Raw genomic sequence first — 11,303 nt, 5'->3', positions numbered from 1 at the left:
GGGCCATGGTGAGTCCGGAGCCTACCCAGAATCACTGGACGCAAGGAGGGAACACACCCAGGAGGAGGCACCAGTCCTTCTCAGAGTGACACACACTCACATATTCAAACACACTCTCTCCTATAAATACTTTCGAATAACCAATCCAACGTGTGTTTTTTGGACCCTTGCGTAGAAACCGGAGCACATGGGCATGGGGAGAACACACCAAACTTAAAATTTTACTAATGGTCAATAAATAAACTTATCTTTGTAGGCCTTCTTCAATATACACATATAAATATACAATTAGTCCTTACCTTGTATCTCCAATTACGCTCGTGCCACTCGTCTGGGGCATAACTTGTGTATAACTGCAGTTTCAAAGCAAATATGCTCAAGATGTCATTATCTTCTTATTTTACTCATACATATAAAAATCAACACATGGACCTATTAATTGAGTTAATAACTTTGGCTTTAAAATTTGTGTTTTTTAAAAACTCATTCCCATAGTACTGAGTGCATTTCTTGCTTATGTTTTTACACTATCCTGTGTGGTTTCAGAGATGTAGCCTACTGCATTCCATTTGCCCTGTAGAGGGGGTCATGTGAGTCAAACATAGTTTGACAGCTCTCACTGAAGTCCTGTGAAAGTCATGGGACAGGCACGATGCCTTCTACACCGACTACACAAAGCTGAAGTAGGCTAGTGGGCTCAGGGATGACCAGGCACTTTTCAGCTCATAGTGGACACATTTATCCGAGCTAAATTCACACGTAGAACGTTTCTGTTTTTGGAAACTTGTCCGGAAGAAATTTAGGATAAAACACTGTGAAAAATCTTTAGAAAACAGGCTGTTTCTGAAATAGTGATCTGCTGCTGTAATTTTTCCTATTTGTGGAGCACGCAGTGTTTAATGTGAGCATCAGCGAGAGGGCGGAGTTTCAGCGGCGGACAGCAACACGGCTCCATCACCCCAGCACAGAGTAAGACATTTATTCACATATACTCGATTGTAAACCCGTGAATTTACATTTGTGTCTCGGTGTGCGTTGTTTTGTTGGTCACGAGCGTCGAGAAAGTGTTGTGAGCTGGCGTTAAGTTATAAATTACATGTAAACATCTTTGTACTCGGCACATGAGCTCGGTGGAGGCTAAACGGGCGCAGCTTAGGCGGTTTAACCCAGCCTTGATAGAACAGCAATTTTAAAACCTTTACACTTTTATCATTTAGAAGAGAACAGCCCTCGTAGTGCCCCATGACATATTTCTACTTTAGCAGACCGTAGCTTTTCTTAACGTTAGCTGTAATTGCGTCAAAGCGCTGAATCTAGGTTATCATCCACAGGCCTAGTAAATAGAGCAGCCGCGCAGGCGCATGTGCAGCACTGTAATAGAATATATGTGATATACTTAAGGTTAGCAGCATACTGCGAAAGGCCCAAATAATTTCCAGCATTTTTTAAAGGGGAAACGTCCGTAGATACTTAGATTCCATAGATTATTCACAATTCTTGTCTAATTAAATCTTAATATTATTTTATTTATTTATTTAATTATTATTATTTTTTAAATTATATTTTAATGCTACATTCCAGAGAATCTTACAGGCTTCACAGCCATTTTAACTGTACCTTGGGATTTTAACTGTAGTTTATTTTATCACTAATAAATCTATATTTTCTGATAGTAAATAAAAATGGGAATATTTTTAATGTAGACATTGTGAACTCTGGTTCCAGTCACCACCATTAAGGTTGATTTGCTTGTTCGCAACTCATTATTTTACATTAAATATTATTAACTTATTATCTGTAGCCCCTTTACCCAGGTCAAGTTCGAGGTGGGTCAAGAGCCTACCCTCAACCCCACTACCCCAGGACCCTTTAGCAGTGTAAATTCCACAAATACCTGTTTTGCTGCTGTGACACTCCGCATTAAAGCTGTCAAAATTATTTTGTCGTATCATACAATCTCAGTGAATGAATTAAAAAACCTTCATATGTCATTTCAATGCTGCTGTTGTTGTACAGGGCTGCTCTAGGAGTCACCATGTCTTACCGCTCCCAGCCACGAGATTTCAGCAACCTTATTCAAACATGCAGCTCCAACATTCAGAAAATTACCCAGAACAGTAAGTGAGCTTTTCAGAGTTATGCTTATTTAGACATTCCAGTAATTTGCTGAATGCCTTTAAGGGCAGAAATTTCACGGGCCAGTATCCAAGACAAGGATTAAGTCTAGACTGCACAGGATTTGAAAGGAAATTTGTTGTTGAAAGGAAAGTGTAGTCAATGACTAGACTTAATCCTTCTCTGGTAAACTAGCCTCATAAAGTTATTTGTATCATTCAAGAATTTTATCCCATTCCTCACTGCAAGAGAATTCCAGTCAAAGAATTAATGTTATTGATTTTTCAAGAAAACCCTGTGAAATTAAGTTTTCTCCTGCATTTTAATTTAATCAGGATCACATATATATATATATATATATATATATATTTAGCATGTTTAGTAGAGCAAAAACAATGGGTCTGATATTGTAAAAATGCAGACTTTTAAACAGTTATTGTCACAACTTTTATTAACATTCAGTTTTTTCTACTGATCTTGTTTCGGCAACTTAATTGCATTTTATATAACTGTAATTGACCAGATGATGAATTTAATTATACATATTATACAATATTGTCTGGTTAATATGTGCTTGTGTTCTTTCCTGGCTTCCAGGATATTTAAATATTTTTTTTAGTGACAGACAGTTTTTTGATGACCATGTTCTCTAAAAATTGGTATTTTTCCCTTGTCTGTGTTCAGCGGGCCAAATCAAAACCATGCTGTTCCAGCTTGGCAGCAAACCAGACACACCTGAACTTCAGGACAGACTGTGAGTCAAACCTGTCTTCTCTGCCAGCACATTCATCCATCATCCAGTTTATCTAAAGCCAGTTGGAATTCTCAGCCTGTCCCAATGGAAATATACAGCCTGCACAAGATAATTTGGCGAAAGCATGTCCTAGATATTATTTCCAATAAAGAATGAAACAGGGACAATGGGTCTAATTTCCCCATGAGATACATCTACTTAGAATAAAATCACTGCGCTAATTTTTTAATCTATATTCCATATACATACTTGAGTTCTAGAATATGATCTGAAGTGACACTGTGTTTGAGTTACTGAACGATTCATCAACTTAGGATATGGCAACTTCTAAAATGAGTATTCCAATCTGGCTTTTGGGGCATTATTTTGGACTCATGGTCTTCTCTACCTGCCTCTGACAAACATTATACCAAAGATTTGTAGAACTGAAGAAACGTATATTTACTTATTACCATTACAGTGTTGCATTTTGCACTTATTACAGTTTTGTGTCTGTGCCTGTTGTGCTCAGTCAGCAGATGCAGCATTACACAAACCAGTTAGCCAAAGAGACCAACAAGCACTTGAAAGAACTGGGCTCTCTACCTCCACCTCAATCTCCATCAGAGCAGGTGAGCTCATTTCCCTCATTAGCCCAGGGGCAGGTTATAACTGAGCCAAGGGCTGTTAAACACATGTAGGTTCTCTACACAGAGGCAGCAGAGGATTCAAAAGGACAGACTGATGAATGACTTCTCAGCAGCCCTCAACAACTTCCAGGTGGTCCAGCGTCGAGCAGCAGAGAGAGAGAGAGAGTCAGTGGCCAGGGCTCGTGCAGGCAACCGCCTTCTGGTATATTAATATTGGATGCATTCAGTTATAAATATTGTGCTGTATATGATATAGCAAACAAAATGGCTTACATTCTGAATCAACACTAACTTTATAAAGGATCTGTAAATAGTTTATAAATTGTTTACTAATTAGTTCATAACCACATGGAAATGGAAATGAAAAGTTATTTTCATTATATTATATTCATCAGATATAATTGAAAACTAATGGCCTTGTACATGACTTAATACATAAACTTTAATGCAATAATTGTCATTTTCTGGATGCATTTCTTGTTGCAGGTTGATGATGGCAGTCAAGATGAGCAGCTTGTGACATTTGAAAAGTAAGTGAACTTGCAACTATTGCTTTGTCGATACATGTCTTTGAGATGTCCTTGTACAAATAAACACACACGCTCTGCTAACTTTCTGTGTGTGTATGTGTATGTGTGTATAGAAATGAAAACTTGAGACAGAGTCAAAGCCTGACTGAAGAAGAGCCCATCACAGAAGATGACCTGGAATTGATAAAGGAGAGGGAAACCAACATCAGGCAGCTAGAGGTGAGGCAGTGGGCGATGGAGCGCTGCAAGTAAAACCAGTGTTGTTAACTCAGCATTTAAGTTTACAGGTTGAGTCTTTTTGTCATTTTGAAAGAATTCCGAATGGAATTATCTATACACACTTAAAATACTTGTATTATGAGAAAAGCTAAGAATATATGCTTATGACTTAAAATGTATTCCTCATAGTTTTTTTTTCCAATTATCCAAGATGTATGTGTTTCGTGGGTGTGTGGAGCAAGGCTACCCAAAGGGTGTCCCTTGATGCTGTGTGTTTTGCCATGCTACAAATCTTCCCTGACTCCACCACGCATATTGCACCTTTCATCTGTATTGTGACATCTTTAACCTAAACTTTAACCTTTAATCATGGACAATTGCTAGGATTATTATATTTCATGCAGACGTTGTCTGTTAACATAATACTTTTATTTAAATAGTTTGTTTTTGGCCTTATCTACTTGTGGCTCCAATAAGAAATCTCATTGTTAATGCTATTTATTCTCATTGCAGTCAGATATAATGGATGTGAATCAGATCTTCAAGGATTTAGCTGTTATGATTCATGACCAAGGTGATATGATAGGTGAGTATAACACTTTCTCCTTGAAAAGCTTACATAGTGTATCAATGTGAATCAGCCAGCAAACCAGTATTTATAGCCATTTATCCAGAGTGTATCCAATATTTGTCCATCCCAAATATCGTCACTGTCCCATCAAAATCATGTATCTCCCTAAATAGCAACTTTACAGGAGAAAGGAAAAAACCTTAAATGTCAATGGAAATCAATGTAAAAAAGATTTTAATACATTATTATTAAGTCATTTTTGAGCATTTCCATTGGTTCATTCATCATGAAATTTATACAGTGTGGATAGCTGCTGTGTTCAAATTATGTAGGAATATAAAAATCAACAAAAATGGAGATACATGTTTTTGATTTGACAGCGATGATATATGTATATATCTATACAAAGAAACGAAGCAAGCCTAGTTTTTCCAGACCACCGTTAGCCATATAGCCATTGTCACAGAAGTGTTTCTGGCATTTTAAAAACAGGAAAGACCAAAAATACATAGCCTTGACTTTGGAAGATCTGGAGAAGCTTTGATGCTGCATATCAATGTCTTTGTTTACATGGATTTTTTATGTGATTGTGTTGTACAGAATAAACGTAGAGCTGGACTAATACATGCAGGAATAAAAATATGAGCATAAAGTTTTGTTCATTGTATATAACACCGGCAGTGTTTTTCTTGTTCATTATATTTAAAAATAAATACTAGATGATCTACCACCAAAGAACAAAGAAAACCAAGATCATTTTGTTGTTTTTAAGAATTACAATTAGTTATTTATTCAGTGTAACTGGTTAAAGCATGTTAAGTTTAATGTGGCTGTGCGCAGCAGTATGGAGTTTTATAAACACAATAACACCACAAAATGTCTCCCCACCATTTCCCTTTACAATATTTTAGGCAAAGACGCACACTCACGTGAAATAAGACTAATTCAGCAGTCCTCCTCTCTCTGTGTGATATAATACGTGTGTAAATGTTACCGAGTTCTGAGCCATCCAGCTGAGCTTGTGAACTAACCAACACGGAGCTGAGGCTCTGGCCAATGCACATGATGTTGCATAGGGTGACCAGATCTACCCTATGGGTGGGGGGGGGGTGATGAGCTCTCAACCCTCGCAGCCGTTGTAGGCTTAGCTGAACGTATGTGTGCTTTTAGGTCCTTTACACCTTTATTTGCTACACATGAGAAAACATGGGAATTTCTTTTTTAATTCACCCAAGAACTTACATTTACGTTTCGGCATAGCTGCTCGAGATGAAGGTAGGTACATGAGCTTTGCCTTAGGTAAACAAGGACTACTGACGTGCAGACTGACCAATTAAATGTTTACAGAGAAGGTTATCGATCAATAACGGTAGCTCTAAAGTCAGACCGTCCAATCAGAAGATTTTAGGCTACTTCACCACGCCCCCTTCTCACTCAAGCGAACCAAACGGAGTAGAGGAGAGCGGGACTAGTTTGTGGACAAAACGCTTCTTGAAGTTCTATGTAAGCTCTAGAAAAACAAAATCCCAGACGTTTGTGAAATGTCCGCCCGGACATTTTTTTAAGTCTAAAAAAGAGGACATGTCGGGGTAAATGAGGACGTCTGGTCACCCTAGTGTTGCACCAAAAACAGCCCCAGAAGCACACACTAACGCAGGGTGTTCCTTTCTTATTTTATTTTTCAGCCACGGTTTGTGCTGAAGAACCTACTCTTCTTTGGTTCCAGCTGGGAACTATTTTTTTCTGGTTCACGAACCAGTTTATGTCGGCGGAAATGTGCCAGATGGTTGCAAGTTTAGTTCACAAACTGGAATGTGAAATAAGGCTGAATTAACAACAGATGGTGTAGTAGCGCCACCTTAAATTCTCTCTGTGAAATACTGCTGAACTAACAGTTCTGGTTAGCAGTCTGTCAAAAAGTAATCCACACTGTTAAATCTGTTTATGTAAAATACATTAAAATCTGTATAACTACATTTTTGTGAAAGAGAAAAGAACATCCTACATCCTACGTTGAGTCTTCTGTAAATGTCACACACAGACAGCATAGAGGCGAACGTGGAGAGTGCCGAGGTGCATGTGGAGCGTGGAGCTGAGCAACTTCAACGTGCGGCTTACTATCAGGTACAGTATCAACTGAGATAGCATTGTTTAAATATGCTTCACATACTCACACTTAACATAAGCCTAATGTACTATAACAACAAATTATTTCAACAGCACTTTGTCTTGTCTCTTTGTCCTCTCTAGAGAAAATCACGCAAGAGGATGTGTATTCTGGCCCTGGTGTTTTCTTTGGTGGTAACCATTTTTGCGATAATTATTTGGCAGGCTATCAAATGAAGTGATGTCACACATTTGGTTTAGTGCACTTTATGATATTCAGTGGTGAGTGGATACAGATTGGCTGGCTGGTCAGCATCTGTGTGTGTGAGTATGTGCATGTGTGCGTTCATGTGTGTGCTAAATCTCCTGGATAAAAGAAAGAAAATTCCTCTTATTACATAGAAATGTCTGGTTAAATTATCACTGTTTAAAAAAAAGATAAAATTCCAAAGCATCTTGCATGCCCAGCAATCCCTTTTACAGGTTGATTATAATGCAAGTGTTATCTAAGTGGTCCCAGATATTAGGCAGCATAACAGTAGGTGGCAAAATAATTTGTTTATTTATGTGTACGACTGAATATGTAAACAGTTCAGTCTGTAAGTAATTGGACAGGGACACAGTTTTTGTTGTTTCGGCTCTGTCTTCCATCTTACTGAAAAACCCTTCAAAACAGAATTGAAACTGCACTTCAGATTTAACAAAGTATCACATTAAAGTCATGCAGAGTTTATCCATGGGTCCCATCCTGCCAAAACAAAAAGCTTAACCATTGCTGCAACTGTTAAACCTGCTTTCACACTTCTCACAGTGGGTTACATTAGACTTCAAAGATCATGTATTTTGAAGGTGGAAGGACCTTTTGACAAACTGCTTCTCTAAATTGATTTATTCATTAAAGGAATTAGAGTCACTCTTCCAAATGCCATATTGGTTTTTTCTTTAATATACTGGGTACAGAGCCAGATACAACATAAATGTGTCATTGCGCAGATATTAACGTAAATGTGAATTGCACTAATGAAGGTATTGCACATATTGTACATGTACTTGCTAATACTCACCTTTTTCCTGTAATCACTTTAAATCATATTGAATATTTATATAAAGTGTATCCCTCTGTGGCAAAATGTAAGGTCTTTTTTAAAAGGTGTGGTGTGCTTAAGTAAATTTTAAATCACTCAACCAGATGCATGTCACACTAGTGACATCTTACCATTCATCTATTGCTAATATGTAGTTTATTTTCCCCCCATCTTTTTCCAGTGGTTCAAGTTGACACATGTACTTTCACTGTAGTATCGTAAGAGTACATATAACTCCATGGTTTTGAGACTTCACAGAGACAGTCAATCAAATTCGGATTAAAATATTATATATATTTCCTATAAAATTTCAGAATGTACTGTTATTGTCTGTGTACAGTAAATGAAAATAGTCTTTCAACAAAACACATTTTATTTATTAGTAATATGATTATTAATGTGGCTTTAGAATAGTTAGATACAAGGCTTACTTTGTTTTTGTTTCATTTTAATAATGCAGTTATACAAACCCCATTTCTAGAACAGTTGGGAAACTAAAAATGCAATAAATAATGAAATCTGTAATTTGTTAATTCATGTGAAAACATTTACTTAACAGACAAATGGACAAAAACAGCTTTTCAGTGCTTTCAGTAGCTGAAGCTTAATTCTGTTTGTAAATATGTAAATTAAAAAAGCGATGCCTGCAACACACCAAAATATAACACTGGCACATATCACTAGTGCACCCCCATTCCATCAGATGCTGGTTTTGCACTTTTTATTGGTAACAATCTGGATGTTCGTTATCGTCTTTGGCACGTACAACGTGACATATATTTTCCCTGAAACACGCTGAAACATGGACTCGTCTGCCCACAAAACACATTTCCATTGTCTGTCTGTCCATCTCAGATGACTTTGGGCCGAAAGAACTTCCCAGCATTTCTGTGCTAAAATGAATATTTTCATATACTTTTATTTTTGCATAATATAGTTTCAGGTTGAATTTCTGGATGCAGCCTCAGACTAGTTAAAGTGAAAATGATTTCCCACAGTAACATGATGGCTTCTTAAACAGTATCGCCTGAGGCCTCAGTGGTCACACACATTCAGCAACAGCCTTTACTCACCAAGATTTCCCCCGACTCGCTGAATCTTATCAGGATATTATGAACTGCAAGCAATTTAAGAGCTGTACTCTTTGCCATCATGTGTTTCAAACTCACAAAGGTTGTCACAGTGTGTTGAACTCCTTTTAAATTCGGTCTTGATGACTTCACCTGAGTTAAGCTGCTAATTGTGGACTTTTCAGAATATTGTTTTTTATACTAAATAAAACGTTTATCATTGAAAACCCATTATTTTTAGAGTCAGTTAAATCAAAGTTCAAGCAACTTAACAAATTACAAAACAAATAGAGTTTATTGCATTTTTAGAAAGTGGCCCATGTTGAAATGTGGGTTGTATAAACCAAATTTAATATAAGTTTAAATTTCTTATCTGAATTTATTTCCTAAATGCCTCAAATTAAGTTGAAATATCTCATGTTTTAGACAATAGGTAAATGTGTCAAGAAAGATAATAATTCTGCTTATTTATGTCCAGGATGTTAAATGTCATAATTTGTATAGGGTGTATATGAATATAAATAAACAACATTTTCACACATGTAGCAAACATCCTACTGATGACAGTAATTGTGCAAGAGTCACTGTTTTTATTTCAACCACTGGGTGGCACTCACTGCACAGAAATAAACAGACATCTTCATTTATTTGTCCAACATTTACATAAAATGTAAATAAGCACAGAAATCCTAAAGGTAAAAACCATAGCCGTTACTGACCTTCAGCACAAATGAATTGTAGTTATGTCTGGGACGCTGGGACCGAGATGCAGGTTTAGTTTATTTCTCCATGGAACATCTTTTATTCTTACAGGTGTCCTTGACTTGGATATTAGCAATTCCCACAGCGCTGTCTTAATTCATATCTATGTTCTGGAAGCTCAATGGGGTCCAAAATGTACTGGTTTAAGCACCTCATTTTTTTAGGTGCCTATTAAATTGATTTATTTATTTTTTTCTGTATGTGCCATTATAGTGTTGTATACCGATCCATGCACATTGAGGATAACATGAGCCATCATTAATTTTTCACAACATACTCCCAAACTGTCCTCAAAGAGACAGAATAAGAACGTCCATAAAGATTTCCTCTGTGTACAGAGCCTGTAATGGTTCCAAAAGAGTGTACTTAATATGATTTAAAAATTAAAAAGTCATTAAACTTGAATAGTGTACGGAGATATCCTTTATGTCCTATGAATGAAATATAAAATTAATACAATTACTGTACAACAATGTGTTATCTTTTTCTGTTAGAATTGTATCAGGGTTTGGTGGAATCTCAGTGTTGCTTTAAGCAGACAGTAATCTGACTGATTTGTAATTTCACTAATGGAATTGCGTATTTGTTATATTTGATTTATTTTTAGCACATTTCTCCTTTATTAAAGAGGAAGACTGCTGCTAATTTGATCTGCTTGCTTTTTGAGGGTGCCCTACTTTGACCTTGGAATCTCAGAATTAGAGTTGTCATAGTGTCATGAATGGAATAAGGACAAGGCGTGAGGAAGCGGACGTAAGTGCTGAGATGAGATGCGCATTTTAATAAACAGAATAAACAAGAAACCCATAACCAAGCTGAACACACTGAACTAAAGCATACGAGTGCTATAAATCAAAACACAAACAGAGACCAGGATAGACAAACAGACTAAAACTAAACAGAGGCTGAGGTGTACCAAGGAACATAAAGAGACAGAGGGAAACCAGGAATAGAATATTAAACAGATAAGGGAGACACAACATGAGAACCAGAACACTTACTGGGAGAGGACACACAGAAACCTTAAATAAAATAAACTAACAGTGGAAACAAGGAAATACAGGGACAGCTAAAAATAGAAAAGGGCTATGAACATAAGAACAAAATGAACGTGTAATAGATAAACAAAATCAGATGCATGAACTACAAAAAAGAAGCATGATTACAACTCTAGAGCAGAGAGAGGGATGAATCGGTGAAAACAAACGTAAATAAAGACTGAGAGAAAGCCAGGAATGCATAGACTCTTGGAACCAAATACCCTGAGTGAAAAAAGCGGGAAAAAGGAGACACTTGGAGCAAACAGACTTTAAATTATGGACAAACAATTTAATCATTAAAGGAGAAGTAGTGGGAGTGGGGTAATCATGATACATGGTGGCGGTGTGGCTTAAAGAGCATAGGCATCAGAGGTATGAACAACCACATGGGGAAGGTAAACAAAGGAACACATGGAGAGCAA

General features: G+C 36.9%; 1 protein-coding gene across 1 annotated transcript; it reads left to right on the top strand.

Annotated features, from left to right (window-relative positions):
- Positions 1-673: 673 nt before the first annotated feature.
- On the top strand, positions 674-10,418 carry stx12l (syntaxin 12, like). Its single transcript, XM_066682891.1, has 10 exons — positions 674-969; positions 2,017-2,117; positions 2,800-2,869; positions 3,381-3,480; positions 3,563-3,700; positions 3,985-4,028; positions 4,142-4,247; positions 4,761-4,833; positions 6,860-6,942; positions 7,069-10,418. Exons 2-10 carry the CDS (start codon positions 2,036-2,038, stop codon positions 7,159-7,161), a joined length of 789 nt encoding a protein of 262 aa, XP_066538988.1. The 5' UTR covers positions 674-969; positions 2,017-2,035; the 3' UTR covers positions 7,162-10,418.
- Positions 10,419-11,303: the final 885 nt, after the last annotated feature.

This window comes from Hoplias malabaricus, chromosome 10 (assembly GCF_029633855.1).
Source record: "Hoplias malabaricus isolate fHopMal1 chromosome 10, fHopMal1.hap1, whole genome shotgun sequence".
Lineage (NCBI taxonomy): Eukaryota > Metazoa > Chordata > Actinopteri > Characiformes > Erythrinidae > Hoplias > Hoplias malabaricus.
This window is presented reverse-complemented; position numbering and strand designations above follow the sequence as displayed.

Excerpts from the sequence above, each read along its gene's own strand:
- stx12l (XM_066682891.1), top strand. The coding sequence starts at position 2,036 with ATGTCTTACCGCTCCCAGCCACGAGATTTCAGCAACCTTATTCAAACA. Across the intron at positions 3,701-3,984 it reads GTGCAGGCAACCGCCTTCTG|GTTGATGATGGCAGTCAAGA; the intron begins GTATATTAATAT and ends TTCTTGTTGCAG. Across the intron at positions 4,834-6,859 it reads TGACCAAGGTGATATGATAG|ACAGCATAGAGGCGAACGTG; the intron begins GTGAGTATAACA and ends TGTCACACACAG.